We start from the raw sequence: 17,769 nt of genomic DNA, 5'->3' as shown, positions 1-17,769 counted from the left end.
CATTTGTGAAAATGACCTATTTTTTTTAAAGGATTAATTATGATTTTGAGCTCACTACACTTGAAATCTTAAGTTTGTGCATTTTCATGGTATATAAGTTAAGTTATCTCGTATTTTTAAGTGATTGAACCAGAATGCTAAATTTTAAGTTCAGTCAACTTTACTTAATTGTTTAATTAAACACAGCATTAGGGTTTTCAGTGTAGATATTGTTGGGTTCAATGCGTGCACATTAATGAATAATTAGTCTGGTGAGTGAAACACAAATCTGTGACTGAGTCAATAACACAAAGCTTTTAAATGATTGCGAACGCAATGTTTTTTGGCTCTGATCAATCTGGAGCGCATTACCAGCAGTCAGATGTTTGCTGCGGTGAGCTGATTCAGCGATGTTGAACTGTTCTGAGATCAGTGAAATGACAGCCGTGCTCCGTTTAGATCTAGTTTGGGGTTATTTATAGCACACTATCGCCATTGTAATCTGAGTGAGGAAGGATACCTGGACATCTCGCGCTTTTATCCTTGTTGTCATAAAGCAGCACAAGCAAGGAAGAGCTCAGATAAGCTGACCACGCACATTCCTGCCAGCGCTTCTCAAGATGTTTTTCAAGGGATTTGTGTCTTCCTGCAACAATGCAGAGAGTAAACCAGAGCTCATACGGGCCACTGATACCCTTGATAAGGACAGATGTTATGATCAAATAAAGAATGGTGAAATAAGCACAAGGACGTTGTGTCAATACAGATCCTTTTATGCTGCTTTCATGTTTGACATTTTCATTTTGTCGTAGTGTTAGAATAATTTATTGCATGTGATTTTTGACAGCTGCAACTCTTAAATGTATTCAGTTATTCCCTAATGGAAATGCGTCAGTACATGCATGCTAATGTGCATCAGTCTGTAGGTTTTATATTAATGTTTGCACATCCTATCTGTAAGTGCAATGACATCTCTGGTATTTTATTCATTTTTAGCATGCATACGCTTGGTCTCAGTGACTTACACACAAACATAAGTGGCATTTAAAGGGCCATGAAACCCCCAACTTTCAGTTCAAGTCTACCTCAGAAATAAAAAATGCTCTGAGATGGGTGTGGAGCTCTGCGGGCAGAGGCAGGAGTGGACATGGTCGGCAGTGCAGGGTAAAAAAAGAGGGGAGCGAACAACTGTTGTCAAAATGAGACACAAACCGTGAGACGCATGGTTTTATAGTTTACAAAGTTAAAATGCAAAGAAATATACAGTAAGTAATTTAATGTCCTGCCACATTAGTTCTTTGTAATTTCATATACACATCATTATAAAGATACTCATGTTTCTATAAACACTATAAATGAGGAAGACTTCTCTCCTCCTCAGTCCCCGGCTTTGAATGCAGACACAGTGGATAGCAGTGCAGCAGGTCTCTTGCCTGTTCTATTGCATCCATTAACCCTGTTGGGAATCTGGAGGATTTTAAACATGGGCGAACACAGCAGCATGGATATAGGCGATGTGTCTCAATAATGAACCATAGACTGTAATGAACTAATTTTACAATTCTTGTACAGCTTTTCTGACATAAATGCTTTCTGCAGCTTTGCTGTAAAACATGAAACAAAGCCCATGGATCATGGAAACAAACACATACGATCGCAGTCTCACCCAATCATTGGGTCTCCTTGCTTGGCAGGTCTGCTTTGCCTTCGGAAACCACGTGCTCTCATCAATAAATAAGAAGCAGGCTATTATCATAGGATAAGAAAACTCCGCTATGAATAATAATGAGAAACCGATGCGTCGTCACTCCACTTGCAGTCACAGATTTTGATCCCGCCCCAAACAAACATTATTTTAAACCCGGAAGATGAAATCAGCTGACAAAACCTCAAAATTATCCAGTTTTTCCCACAATTAAAGCTGACAGATGCTAAAGTTGTCTTAACTGATGCTCAGCACACACAAATCTGTTAACATCTCAAAAAAAGTACTCAAGGATTTCTTGAACTATTAACATGAATATTAATAGCAAAAAGACTTTATATTAACAGATCTTTATCAAATTGAATGCATGGAACTTCTTTAAAGTCACTTTATAAAGTCATTTTGAAGCCATTTGAAAAACAAAGGCAATAGATGCAATAGGCTTTAGTTGCATATTCATTTCCTTTTATGCAAAGTAAAGCAGCATTTTTCAAAACCTAAACGTCTTTATATTAATTACACTTTAATTTATTAAATTAGATTTATTAATTTATTAAAATGTAGTAATTAAACCCAAAATGTAAATGCATATTTAATTAAATGTAATTAAATTTATTTAAATGCAAAAATCAAGAAATAAAAAATAAAAAATGCGGATCTCTTTGCTTGCGCGCCGATTATTTTTTTCTGCTCGTGCACAAAACTTCTTGCCTCCCCCTCAAATATAAGCCGCTTTAAGAGCGTGCAGATCTTCTTGTGCGCTCTCAAATAAACTCTGCTGAGGTGTGATTTAGTGCGTTTATGTAACGAGTATGTCTCCAGCATTTATTAGATTTGCTAGGAATATTTATGAATATTTAATAATGCGTCCTGAAATAAAATAAAACGGCTATACGTCGTGTTTGCTGGCCTTACGCTTCTGTCACAGTCAGTCAGTCAGCACGTAACCTTAAAGGGTGAAATGACGCACAGCACTACTACGGTTACAGAAAAGTTTGCGCTGTTATAATTCACTTACCTTTTAATACGTTTTGGTGCGATTATCACCTGCTATTAAAAAATAGAGTGTTTTGAATGAGAAGCTGTAATGTAGCCGTGGCGGGATGAATTTTGGCGTGGCGCCCCGCCATGGAAGAATGAATGTAGCGGAAACCATGTATATAATTTGGCAGTTCATTCCACTGTGCCGACCCCTGATAAATAATGGACTAAGCCGAAGGAAAGAATGAATGAATGTGTCTAATTTTGCATTCAAATTTCATAAGCAAATAAAGTAGTGATGTTTGACTGTTGACAAATTCTTCTATTCAAAGTCAAGCAGTATATGACGATCATTTTCTTTTTTATTTGACAGATGCTACTACTAAGATACTACTGCTAAAAGTAAAGATAAAGATTGTTAATCATTCATTCATTCATTTTCTTTTCGGCTTAGTCCCTTTATTAATCTGGGGTCGCCACAGCGGAATGAACCGCCAACTTATCCAGCACGTTTTTACACAGCGCATGCCCTTCCAGCCACAACCAATCTCTGGGAAACATCCACACACACTCATTCACACTCATACACTACGGACAATTTAGCCTACCCAATTCACCTGTACCGCATGTCTTTGGACTGTGGGGGAAACCGGAGCACCCGGAGGAAACCCACGCGAACGCAGGGAGAACATGCAAACTCCACACAGAAACGGTAACTGACCCAGCCGAGGCTCGAATCAGCGACCTTCTTGCTGTGAGGCGACAGCACTACTGTTCCTACTGCGCCACCGCGTCGCCCAAGATTGTAAATTAATGAAAGTATATTTAATGTTTTCAATCAAAATTACTATTATTGTAATGAATGGGATGCATAGTTTTGTACTTCGTTCTCCTTTAAATGATCTTGTGAGTGTGTGATACTCGCGCTGAAGGTTACAGTGCAGATCTCTCACCTCCAGCGAGTGCATGCAGGGCGCCGCAGCATCTGCAGAGGCAGTGAGATTCTCTGTCTGTGTCTCTGCATGTCCGCAGTATGTGCTGCCGCTGCGTTTTTAACCCCTCCTCCACTGTTTCTCACATCTCAGGATCAGGTCGGCTTCTGTGTCACTGGATATCCTGCAGTGGAGCTTTAATGCAAACACACGCTTGACCTTGCGCTGAAAATTCTTCCAACTTTGGCCTACTTTATTAATATTACAGCATGCATGTATGCAGCTTCATTCATGTATGTTGCAGTAGGTGTGTGTTACTGTTTTTTGTGTATATTCATTTCTGTATTAACTTTATTTATGGAACACAAGTGAATAGCATTCGGTGTGTACAAATCTGCAATCTCTGCTTTACTTTTTCTTTGTTTAAACACTTTTATGACCATAAATGAACACTTAACCCCCTCCCTCATAACAAGTCTTCTTACATGACATATATATAAAAATAAATGACTGAACAGATAATAAATGACAAATAAAATAACAAATAAATCGATGAATAATGATTAAAAAAAACAGCAAAATAAATGAATCTGTATATATTCTTATCATGAGTATTTTGGTGTAGATCAGGCATGGGCAAACTTGATCCTCGAGGGCCGGTGTCCCTGCAGAGTTTTGCTCCAACACTAATCAAACACACCTGAACACCCTAATTAGTGTCTTCAAGATCACTAGAATGCTACAAGCAGGTGTGTTTGATTAGGGTTGGTGCAAAACTATGCAGGGACACCGGCCCTCCAGGATCGAGTTTGCCCATCCCTGGTATAGTTCATGTCATTTACTGCGTAATATAATGAAGTATTTAATGTCAAAATATTGATCACTAAACGTTTTATATTGCTAAATTACATATTATAATACTTATTTATCAGATGTAAATATATACAAACACACACACACAGAATGCTTCCCACACATAGGCTTCAGTGTTTCCTCCAGGATTTTTTCCAGCTGTGGCGGCAGGCCTTTTACACAGATCTACCAACTACCTGTGGCGTTATTTCAATGACAAATGTCGCGAGCGCAGTATTAGAAGTCGAGATTGCATTTATGTAATAGCCTACGAGCATACGGATCTCTGCTTGTGTGCCGATTTCCTCTGCTCGTGCACAAAACGTCTTGCACGCCCCCTCAAATATAAGCCGCTTTAAGAGCGTGCAGATCTTCTTGTGCACTCTCAAATAAACTCTGCTGAGGTGTGATTTAGTGCGTTTATGTAACGAGTATGTCTCCAGCATTTATTAGATTTGCTGGGAATATTTATGAATGTCTCCGGTATTAATGTGTTCTGAAATAAAATAAAACGGCTATACGTCGTGTTTGCTGGCCTCACGCATCACGCACCTGTCACAGTCAGCCAGTCAGTCAGTCAGCACGTCACCTTAAAGGGTTAAACAAATGACGCACAGCACTACTACAGTTACAGAAAAGTTTGCGCTGTTATAATTCACTTACATTTTGATACGTTTTGGTGCGATTATCACCTGCTATTAAAAAAAAACTTGGCTGAATGTTTTGAATGAGAAGCTGTAATGTAGCCGTAGTGGGAAAAATCTTGGCGTGGCGCCCTGCCATGGAAGAATGAATGTAGCGGAAACCACGGGCTTTTCTTGGGCGGGCCACCCAGGTATATTACCTGCCGCCCAAGTATATTTAGTAATACACTTTTTTGTACTATTATAATCATCCTTATAATATAAACCACCCAATATAAACAAACATCCGCGAGCGATTAAGTAGTGGAAAATCTCTCGTTTCATACTGCTCGTCCTGTCCGCGCGAGACCTGTCAACACTCCCACAGAGAGTCTCACATGCTCTGCAGACCCACAGAGACCCGCACCTTTTTGTGTTCGACCAGGGTTTCTAAATCTACTAAAAGGTCCAGGATTTGGTTTCGTTTTCTAAACTGTCGTTCATTTTTGCGCACAGCCACGAGAGTGAGAGAGACATCTTTAATCTAAAAGATTTAGAAAAGCTTTGCTAAATACTCGGAGAGGACGAAATTACATCCAAATTGGCTGCAGAATATTTGTACACCATTAGAAATGGGTAATGAACTCATTTACCTTATTTAAATAATCTACACGTTTTATTCTTGTAATTATTATATATTTTTAGAGGTATTGTCTGTTTTTATTAATTTTTTTCTGTCATGTATTTCTCATTTGCTGTATATTTTATTATTTGATTATGTTAATATATTACATATTTTATACATCTAAAATGCTTTGACAATACTGTAAAAATGTCATGCCAATAAAGCAACCTGAACATGAATGAGAGAGAGAGGGAGAGAAGCAGATTCTACATGTCAGTGGCTACACATGGCTCCTGAATAGCATAAATGTAAGAGAAATAGTGGAGTTTTTTATTTATTTCAACAGTCTTTTTTTAACTTTAACCCATTGAAAAGAAAGTGTAAAACAGATCTTTAATAAATAAAAATAGTGCTAAAAATCTAATTATGTTTTGTTTGTCGCACATAGTTAACTATTTATGTGCTGTGGGTAAAAGGTGTGTTTCAATCCAGCTACCACCACAAATGTTAAACCTGTGAGAAGCTCTGCACACAATATAAACATATAATGTTTAGCGAAATTAGATTTGATAATATTGCACACTCTAAAAATCTAGCTCATCTATCACATAATATGATGAATCAATTAAATAACTGCTTGTAAATATGTTTTTATACACAAGATATTATTGTTATTATTGATGTCATGTTAAAGTTGCTGCACCTACCAGTATTGACCTGGAAATAAAGTCAAATAAAGTAAGTTAATAATACAATAAAATATAACTCAATAAGTGTTTAAATTGTACGAATAGAGCTAAGTGAAAAGAAAATCAATAAGTCTTGGAAGAATTAGATAAGAAATCTTTTATGGGATCTAAATGTTGGACTTTTGAGTTGCTGGTCTTTTTTTTGCTGGAGATTTCAGCCGAAGTTTTGATACTTACAGTGTTTGTGATCTCTCTTGCTGTAGGGTCGGTGTACGAGAGAAAACTGTAAGTACCTTCATCCACCGGCGCATCTGAAGACGCAGCTGGAAATCAATGGACGCAACAACCTTATCCAGCAGAAGACGGCGGCAGCCATGCTGGCGCAGCAGATGCAGTTCATGATCCCTGGCACCACCATGCAACCAGTGGTACACAACTCTACACCTTCATGCACATTTACACTGATGGGGCCTCGTTTATGAAACATTTACAAGTATTGACTTTATTGTGGGTGACATGATGGTTCAGCACTGTCACCTCACAGCAAGAAGGTTGCTGGTTCGAGTCCCGGCTGGGTCAGTTGGCATTTCTTTGTGGTGTGTGCATTTTCTCCCCATGTTGGCGTGAGTTTCCTCCGGGTGCTCTGGTTTCCCCTACAGTCCAAACACATGCGCTATAGGTGAAATGATAAACTAAATTGGCCGTAGTGTATGAGTGTGTGTAAATGAGTGTGTTTGGGTGTTTCCCAGTACTGGGTTGCAGCTAGAAAAGCATCCGCTGCGTAAAACATATGCTGGGATAGTTGGCGGTTCAATCCGCTATGGCGACCCCGGATTAGTAAAGGGATTAAGCCGAAAAGTAAATGAATAAATGAATGAATGAGTTGGCGGTTCATTCCGCTGTGGCGACCACTGATAAATAAGGGACTAAGCCTGCAGGTCTTGGTACTTGTAATTAAAGAAAGTGGAAACAGTCATTTTATCACAAAAATCTTTCTCCGCAGCCTACATTTCCTGTGAGTCAAGGTCTGGGCTCGAACCCTGGTCTGAGTTATGCACCGTATCTGACTCCCATGAGCCACGGCATGGGTCTGGTCCCTACAGAGATGCTCCCCAGCACCCCAGTCATCGTCCCGGGCAGTCCTCCGGTCAGCGTGCCCACCTCGTCCTCCACGCAGAAACTACTGCGCACAGACAAGCTGGAGGTAATGCGTCTCACACACACACACACACACACAAACACACATACACTCACACAGAGACGTTACACTCAAGAAATCTGCAGAGGAGTCGCATCAGTTCTTAACCAGAGATGCAAAGCACAGTTTGAGTCTTATTGTAGGTGAAATGAAAGTCTGGTTCACTCTATTAGCTAAATCTATTACTGACATATAATTGGCCTTCATATATTGCATGCAGAAAGATTCATTTTGTTAGAACACACAATAAATATTGGGAAAAATATGTGAAAAATATTGGAAAAGTATGTTGTTGAGTATTGCGATAACTTTATTTTTGGTAACACTTTACAATAAGGTTGCTTTATTCAATGCTAGTTAATGCATTTACTAACCTCAACAATTAATGAACAAAACATTTATTATAGTGACTCTTCATGTTAGTTAACGAAAATAAAGTCATTCATTGTTAGATCATGTTAGCTCACGGTGCATTAACTAATGATAACAGTCATGAATTTGGATTTTAATAATGCATTAGTAAAGGTTGAACTATGATTAATAAATGATACACAAGCATTGTACATGCTTGGTTCATGTTACTAAGTATATTAATTCATATTAACTAATGAATCATTAATGTAAAGTGGGTCCGATGTTTCTTACGATATAACATTCCCTAAAATAATGCTAGTTTTATTAGCTATGTTTTTAAGTCATTTTTTATTTGAGGATATTGAAATAAATGAATAAATAAATAAATTAATTAATTAATTAATAAAAAAATAAATAAAAAAATGAATAAATAAATAAATAAATGAATAAAAAATAAATAAAATAAATAATTGAATAAATAAATAAATGAATGAATAAATAAATAAATGAACAAAAAATAAATAAATAAATAAATAATTGAATAAATAAATAAATAAATAAATGAATGAATAAATAAATAAATAAATAAATGAATAAATAAATAAATGAATTAAAAAATAAATAAATAAAAGAATAGATAAATTAATTAATAAAAAATAAAAATAAATAAATAATTGAATAAATAAATGAATAAATAAATGAATGAATAAATAAATAAATAAATGAATAAATAAATAAATGAATGAATAAATAAATAAATAATTGAATAAATAAATGAATGAATAAATAAATAAATAAATGAATAAATAAATAAATGAATGAATAAATAAATAAATAATTGAATAAATAAATGAATGAATAAATAAGGAAATAAATAAATAAATAAATAAATAAATAAATAAATAAATAAATAAATAAATAAATATATATCAGATCTAATTCAGACTAAAAAAGATTTAGTCTTTAAAGAACTATGAATGAGTAAAAAGCTCAACAGATATTCCGACTCTGATTGGCTGTTGTCATTATTACAAGTGTTTATGGGGTATATGCCGAAGCATGCTAATAGGACTTTTAATTTGCCAGTAACCTGGGTTAAGCGCTTCCGGTGAAGTGTATGCAATTGCAAAATCGACGCGTTTAAGGTCTGTTTTCTTTCAAAATCTGCGATCTCCACTGGCTGAGTGATATCCAGAATAAAGTGGGTCTCAGATTGGACAAGAAGCACTGCATTAAATTACATTTTCCCCCGCCATGTCTTTATGATATGCGTTTATTTTACCCTAGTATATTCAATGGAGCTTCTGCGCTAGCCTGCCAATTCTGATGCGTGCGAGTAAACGGCTTTTTGTCTCGTTTTATGCTTGAGTAACTGAATGAATGCCAGTGTATTTAACGGATTGTATTTTAATTACACTACAACATTGATGCTGTAAAATGAACCGTATAAAATGGACAAAAAAATCTCAATAACAGGTCAAGTTTATCAGTATGGGAACAACACTAGCTCGGCATATACCCTATGGTCAGCTCTGGGTTCAGCTTTGGGCCACTCCAGCCAATAGCAGAACAGGAACTACTGGGAAGGCGGGGTTAAAAATAGTAAAGCCTTATCTGATTGGTCAGAGTTAGATAAATGATTAAAAATAAATGTAATTTATCACACGTGTCTGCAATGTATATTGCATATACTATTATTGTGATAACTATAACTTTAAGATATATATTGTGCAGCCCTAATAAATACTATGATTTTCCGACTCGAAACTAACTCTCAAAATTATGTTTGGCCCCTTGGAAAGATATGCAAAGACAAATCATAATACAGTATGGAAATAAACACAAAGAAAAAGACAATCATAAAACAGTGAAATATAGTGGAGGGATATTTCAGCATGCAAAAATATGCAAACAACAACAAAAGACCAGTTATGATTTAGTATAAATAATGAATGAAGCAGAGAGAGGACCAGTTATACTGCAATATGCAAGTAAATATAAGAGAGAAATGCCAGTCATTAACGCAATGAATGATGCAAGAAATAACTCTGAATAACGCAGCAAAGAAACGATGAATTATAATTCAGTATTGAAGTAGAGAAAATGTCATACAAATATAAAGAAATGCTTAAAAGAAAGAAAAATATCATTACTGAGAATGAAGAATGGAGAAATCATAAGAAAAAGGCAATCATAAATGTAAAGAAAGGACAAAACAACAGAGCACTCATAAAGAAATACATGATTTTATTTTCAGAAAGACCAATCACCATTCAAAGAAGAGACAATCATAGACAATATTCAATTATGTTAAAGACTCCAATCAGATGAATTCAGAACGAAGAAAGGGCCAATCATGATTTAGTGTGCAAATACATGTGAGAGAGGAAAGGCCGGTCATAAATATAAGCACCAGCCATAATTTATTATACAATTACATCGAAAAAAACAATTATGTTCCAAGCAGAGACCATTCATACACTGGTGTACAGTTATGTAAATGTGACCAAAATATATTCAGAATAAAGACCAATCTGAACTTAGTATGCAATCAAAGAATACGAATCATAATTCAGTATGTAAATATTAGCTTAATCACTGTCATTAGATTCTTAATGTTGAACATTTGAACAACGTCATCAGCAGATTTTCAGACTAAAAATAGATTTAGTAAAGTTTGTTTTTTCATGCAAATATATAAAACTAAGAAAAAGCCTGCATGTATTTTATTACGCAATACATGACAAACAGACCAGTCTTATTTTAATGTAATGACAAATGAAATCAACATGCTAACATAGAGCTAAGCTGCGTCCCAAATCGCACACTTATGCACTATTCTACGCCAATTTCTAGTATAAATAGTGTAAGTAGTGCGTTCACACTGAAAACTCAAAAAAATAATAAGTGCACTTTAATTACCTGGATGATGCACTCATTCAGCCGGTAAAATGAAATGTGGAATGATGGACACTTCACACACTCATCGACCGCAGGTTTGCTCAGGTAGCGGAAGGGGCGGAGCTATCGGGCGCACATATTGGATAACTTTATTTATTTTGGATGGTGAAAGCAAAATTCTCCTATGAGAGTGATTATAGCGCCTCCCGATGGTCAATGCGGTTATACTCATGGCAGGTATTATTTGATAGTTTGGTCATTTATTTTACTGATTTGGCAACCGTCAAACGTCATCAAGAAAATGGTTTAAATTTCCGCTTAGTAAAAAAACATTAGTGCTCCATTTCGGACAACACTTCATACATATACTATGCTGTTGAGTGTGTAAGTGCATAAGTACATAGTGAATGAGTGCATAGTGTATAGTGTGCCATTTGAGACGCAGCTCTAAATAGAAATGTTAGCCCTTCTGGGAATTTTTATTCTTTTTTAAGTGATGTTTATAGGGGTGTCTAAATTGTTTCTTCTGTGTTGTTTCTGGATAAAGTCTTATTTCTTTTAGTTTGGCTGGAAAGATGCCCCTTAAATTTTTTTTAATTGGCTACTAACAAACCACTGTTGTCCAATGACTTACCCAGTTAACCTAATTAACCTAGTTACGTCTTTAAATTGTTAAAATTGTACTGTTGTTGTTGTAGTGGTGTAGTAGTAGTGGTGGTGGAGTAGTAGAGGAGGAGTTGTAGTCGTAGTATAATAATAATAATAATAACAGCACATGGGAAATACTTGAAAAAGAATTGAAATTTCACTGGAGGGCTAATCTTTTTGCATGTATGTCAGAAAGGAGACAACCCATAATTCAGAATGCAAATATTACCATCACTGTAAAACGCTCAACAAAGAGCACGTCGTGTTTTTGCATAGTAGGATGCGATCCTGTATTAACATCTATGTTAATCCTTGAACATCAGTTTTGTTGGAAAATGTAATCCATACCTAATCCCGACCCCTAAACCCAACCATAACTGTACATTATTTCCAAAATCAGGGGGGAATAATAGTCAGATAACACTCACGCAGAAGTGCATAAACCTAACCGTAAGCCTAAACATAAACGGTAAACATATCCCTTAATTCTGATTGGCTGATTGGAATTTTGTTCCATGATCAACATAGATGTTAATCCAGCAACATGTCCTACTTGGTGAAATCAGGTTGGTGGGACGAAGACATCAGGAGATTTTCAGGCTTCACTCAAATTTTTGCTGCTTGTTCAAACTACTTAATTAAAATGAGCTGAACCAACTCGACTCTTGAGGTTTTACTTAATAGTTTCATGTTCAATCAACTTAAATTTGCAAAAACAATTGAGTTAGCTTAATCGATTTGTGTTGGGACAACATGAAGGAATTGTGTGGAAGCCAGCATTTTGTACAGTCTTTAATAGTGAAGTAGATTTAAAGTTTATAGCAGGAAAGAATGAGAAGAAGGCTCTTCAATCCAGAGCCTCCTTGCAAGTAAACCATCAGTGTGGCTGAAACAATAACAGCTGAATAGTGTTCATGTAAATGTGCGATCACTTAGCAACTGACTGATGTGTGTGATAATAAGCGGCCTCCCACACTGAGAGAGGCTGTTAATACTCATCTCCGTGTGTGTTTATTTACCCTACCTGTGCTCATACATAAAAGCATTAGAAACTTCAATGACTCATGTTTCTGTTTGCATATTTCTGTTGTGTTCCCTGTTTGTTTTGTCTGCGTGTGTTGGTTTGCGTCCGCGAACGGCAGGTGTGCCGTGAGTTTCAGAGGGGTAACTGTGCGCGCGGCGAGACCGACTGCCGCTTCGCCCACCCTAGCGACAGCCCGATGATCGACACGAGTGACAACACAGTCACGGTGTGCATGGACTACATCAAGAGCCGCTGCTCGCGCGAGAAGTGCAAGTATTTCCACCCTCCAGCACACCTGCAGGCCAAGATCAAAGCAGCGCAGCATCAGGCCAACCAGACCGCCGTCGCAGCGCAGGCCGCCGCTGCAGCCATGGTGAGCCCGTCGCAGCATTCAAATCACACCAATACTGATGTATGCTTATACAGTCATGTAGTGCAAAAGAATTGTGTGTACGTTTTTAAACTACATCAGTAGGGCCAGACAGAATCTGCGGATATTTTCTTGCTATTTCTGCGCAGAATCTTTAATGCAGAAACTTTATGCTCAATAGTTTTTGGAGTTTAGTAGCTTAATACCTAAAAATAATTACTTTTATTCAAGTTTTACAGTGCAAATCGAATTAGAGCCACTTGTTTGGTTAACGAAGGAGAGAAAATATGACTTTACTAACTGTATTGTGAATAAATCATATACACATTTGCTTATTAGTTAATAATATTGATGAAATGAATCTAAAAACTGAATCAATACATATTTACATAAGTTAATAAACAGATTCAGTGATCATTTCTGCGTGCGCAGATTCCGTTTGGGCCTACTCATCAGCTGCATTTAATTTACAGCAGGATTGAATCATAACCAAGGCAGTGCTTAGGATTGTGAAAACAGTTTCGGTTCTGTGCGCACCATAAAATCAATTGACAACACATGTTGAGCTCACGATTGAGATATATCTGATGATGTTAGCACATTAAATGTGGAGCACTGCTTTATTATTATATAGCCATGACCCATCTTTAGAATCTGGGTGGGGTTGCGTGCCAAATCTGTGTCGACTCCCTTATCTCGTCTCGGGAGGATTTTAGTCCTATTAAACAGTGTTAGTAAAAGAGAGAAGACAAAAAAGACGAGCAGGAAGACAGGCGTGTGATAAAATCCCTCACCCTTCTTATCCGTCTCGTACTATACTGATGCCATCATTATTAGGAATAGGGTATTAATATAATAAGCTCGATGGCTTAAAAGCTTTTTTGCTTACACCCTTGACTGCACAAGGTCACGGGGCGGCTTACTTCCCCATTTCTCTGCCCAATGGGAGGTCTACTCTCCTCAAATCAGTCAAGATTAAATTAAGGAGATGGATGACATCTTCATGCCAAACTGACGTGAATGCACAGGTTCATCTATTATCCAAGCCGAACTGCATCTTTGGATGCACGCCAGGCTGCTCTCGTTTCTCCGTTTTAACGTGTCTACGCTTTTCAAGCGAGCGACGCAGTTTGCAACTTAACTAAAAAGTTTTGCACTCGCTATATATATAAATATATATATATATATATGAATTTAATTATAACTTTCATTGCATTGCAGTGTCTGCGTTGTTGCGTTTCTTCCTTGCACCTTTTTGTTGATAAAAAAATAATCTATGTTTAGATTTGTCTACGCTTCTAGCTATGCAAGAAAACTACATTGCTGAGTGTGGTATTGTTTTATATACCAGTGATGTCAGTTTTTGTTGCATCTTGCAATGCATATGGCGTCAAATATAACTCGAAAAAATGTTGTTGCATTGCTCACTTGTAGCTTTGGAGCAATATAAGGTGAAAATGAGCAATGCAACAAACCTACAACAGAGATTCATGTGGTGTAATTGGCAAGCCATGAGTTTTGTTGCGTCTTGTGACATACATGGCTTCAATTAGAGTACATGCTATCAATGACTATCAATCTCTGCATGCCTGCAGTTTTGTTGCATTGCTCTCTTGACGTCTAGACAGTTTTATTGAATTATGATGAGAGCATTCTAGTTTTGTCTACACTGCTAGTAAGTGGCACATCAAAACTGCAATTCACCCAATGCAACGATGTGCACCGCGAGTGATGCATCAAGCCAATATTGCGCATTTGCAGTGCAAACAGATTTGTTTTTTGAAATGAGAGCAACTGAGTTTTGCCTACATTGCAAGTCAGCAGTGTATGCAGAAAAACCAGATTGCTTCTGTGATAATCAGCAAAACCGTCTACTTTACGATCGGTGTGACGCAATAAAACTCATTATTACATGCTTGTATACCAGATACCGCAGCTTTGTTATTTATAATGGGCTTGTTTTGCTTACACCGCATGCTAGGAATGTGACGCAACTAAACTAGATCATTCCCATTATAATCAGCGGAAGAGTATGATGAAATTCAACAAAGCTCCCAAGCTTTGATGATTATAATAGAAGCGATTCAGGGTTTTTTTTTTAAGTGCAGTTATTTTATCTACACCACACCACTTTAAAACCGCATCGCTCCTAAAAACAAAATAAAAATAACAAAATGCGACAAAACTCACCATTGTGTAGGTACGGTTTGGACAACTTTTGATAATAATGAAAGCAAGCACTCACTGCAACCAATGCAACACAAGAAACCTCCTGTTTTAATGAACAAACTGTCTTCATTGCATATTCACAATGCAACAACAAGTGCAGTGCAGTATATACATTACCCGACAGAAGTCTTGTAGTGGATCCCAGTTGTAAAAGCAACAATAATAACTTGACTTCTAGTTGATCATTTGGAAAAGTGTCAGAAGGTGGATTTTTCTGCTGAATCATCTGTTGATCTGCATCCCAATCATTACAAATACTGCAGAAGACCTACTGGAACACACATGGAGCCAAGATTCTCATAGAAATCAGTCAAGTTTGGTGAAGAAAAAAATCATGGTTTGGGGTTACATTCAGTATGGGGGCGTGTGAGAGATCTGCAGAGTGGATGATCAACATCAACAGCCTGAGGTATCAAGACATTTGTGCTGCCCATTACATTACAAACCACAGGAGAGGGCGAATTCTCCAGCAGGATAGCGCTCCTCATCATACTTCAGCCTCCACATTAAAGTTCCTGAAAGCAAAGAAGGTCACGGTGCTCCAGGATTGGCCAGCCCAGTCACCAGAAATGAACATTATTGAGCATGTCTGAGGTAAGATGGAGGAGGCATTGAAGATGAATCCAAAGAATCTTGATGAGCTCTGGGAGTCTTGCAAGAAGGCTTTCTTTGCCATTCCAGATGACTTTATTAATCAGTGATGCAGACCTCCAAGCTCATGATGGAGTCAGACACAATATTCATTCTGTTTCCACTGCAGCATGACCACATATTCTATACTGGACATTATTGAAGATTCAGTGACAAGACTTTAGTCTAAGCAGAGTCAGACCTTACTGCCCTAATTAAATTATTAAAAATCAAGGTATGATTATATTTTATTTTGGTCAAATAAGCGTAATCTAGAGCAGTGTTTCCCAACCCTGTTCCTGGAGGCACACCAACAGTACATATTTTGGATTTCTCCATTATCTGACCCATTCATTTCAGGTTTTGGAGTCTCTTCTGATGTTATGATGAGTTGATTCAGGTGTATTTGATAAGGGAGAGGTTGAAAATGTGGACTGTTGGTGTGCCTTCAGGAACAGGGTTGGGAAACACTGATCTAGAGGCCTTTACCTTTCATATAAGCCACTTCTGATACCAAATGAAGTCAAGTTATTATTTGTTGTTCCTAAAACTTGGGTAGACGACACGACTTTTGCCAGGTAGTGTATATATATGCAGAAAGCATAAAATATAAAACATTTTACCTAGCTATTTGTGTGCTGCTGTATTGTTTTATGCAACCAATGCAAAGTAAACTACTGTTTTAATTAACAAAACTGTCTTCATTGCAAATTCACAATGCGACAACAAAGGCAATGCATTGAATATAAAAAAATAGTGAGCTTGCCAATTTTTATTGGGAGCGTCTTATATTTTTATATTATTATAAGTGTAAGCATCTAGTTTGGTGGCGTCGCTTGCTTATGATGTAGACACGGTATTTAGCAGCAAGCTTTCCCGCTTCCACATCTCACGCTGGTGTGGTGTTACTTTGCCGCGTTTGCTGTCATGGCACTCACATGCTTAGCCTCATTCGTTTTGCTGTTTGCACCATTTTCGCTTTTGCCCTAAACCTTTTGTCTTTTTCCACTGAGGCATCTGGGTCAGACAGGGATGCAAGGATAATATCAGCTCGCCAGCCATAACAATAAAATGACAGCGAACTAAATAAAGACCCAGGTTTTCCCGAGCATATGGCGACCTGAGATAAACCAGCAGCTTTGGCTACAGGGTAAAAACGCTGTTAGCCTTAAGGTGCGGCGTCCCTGATTATGTTGTAATGACGATGCAGAAACCAGAGCAGATTTTTTTTTCTCTCTAGGATCAGGACACTGTAGGAATGCAGAAGCAATCGATCCCTGCGCCCGACCCAAATGTGACCCTAGAGAAAGGATTTAAAAGTCAGATGATGCAGTTCCTTCATTTTCTCCTCTTTTCGTTTCTCTTTGTTTTTCTTTCCCCCCAATGGTTATGTAATTCTGTATGATAAATTCCTGTGGGTGGCATATTTATTTTAATGGTTCTCTATGTTGGCGGAGGAGAGCAAAACATGCAACTCTTGCTTACAAGAAAGCACGCACAATTAAAGTGCATCTGATTCTGATGTTTACTAAAAGTCTACATATATATATGCTCTGTTCCTCAACCTACTGATCTGCATACCTAGACACAACTAGAGTATTGGAGCACATATATTTAGCTTGTTTTCTAGAAATGCACGCCGTAGGTCCTTTAGAATTTAATCTTAGTATGCATTGCAGGAAGCTCATAATTATAATTGAGTGCAGAAATATAACTTAAATGGACAGTTTTAGCTTAATATTTTTGTGTTGTGCTGTATTTTGTTATGTTTTAACTGGTTTATTGTTAGTTAGCAACAGAGAAAAGTCAGATTCTCTTTAATTAATAATAGTCGTTAATTAAATATGAGTTATTTAACTTCAGAAGATACAGACAGCAATGAAGCTCACAAGGTTTTTGAATAGAGCTTCAGAATATTTCTTTCATGTCAATAAAATGTCTTTAAATGAATTTATCCATCGTACAGCATCTTTGCTGCAACCTGTGATTTAACTATAAGAAAAACAGAGGCATTTTTTTCTCTTCAGCA

The 17,769-nt window shown here is 37.1% G+C and overlaps 1 protein-coding gene across 10 annotated transcripts in view; it reads left to right on the top strand.

Annotated features, from left to right (window-relative positions):
* mbnl2 (muscleblind-like splicing regulator 2) overlaps positions 1–17,769 on the top strand; it is a 125,981-nt gene that overhangs the window by 87,763 nt on the left and 20,449 nt on the right. For all 10 annotated transcript variants that reach the window (XM_056463367.1, XM_056463411.1, XM_056463403.1 and 7 more), the window contains exons 3-5: positions 6,650–6,814; positions 7,390–7,590; positions 12,630–12,884. In XM_056463367.1, the coding sequence (XP_056319342.1) occupies positions 6,650–6,814; positions 7,390–7,590; positions 12,630–12,884 (621 nt within the window). The remainder of the gene's footprint in view (positions 1–6,649; positions 6,815–7,389; positions 7,591–12,629; positions 12,885–17,769) is intronic.

Source organism: Danio aesculapii, chromosome 1, assembly GCF_903798145.1.
Source record: "Danio aesculapii chromosome 1, fDanAes4.1, whole genome shotgun sequence".
Taxonomy (NCBI): Eukaryota; Metazoa; Chordata; class Actinopteri; order Cypriniformes; family Danionidae; genus Danio; species Danio aesculapii.
Note: the sequence above shows the minus strand (reverse complement) of the source record. Positions and strands in the feature narration are given on the sequence as shown.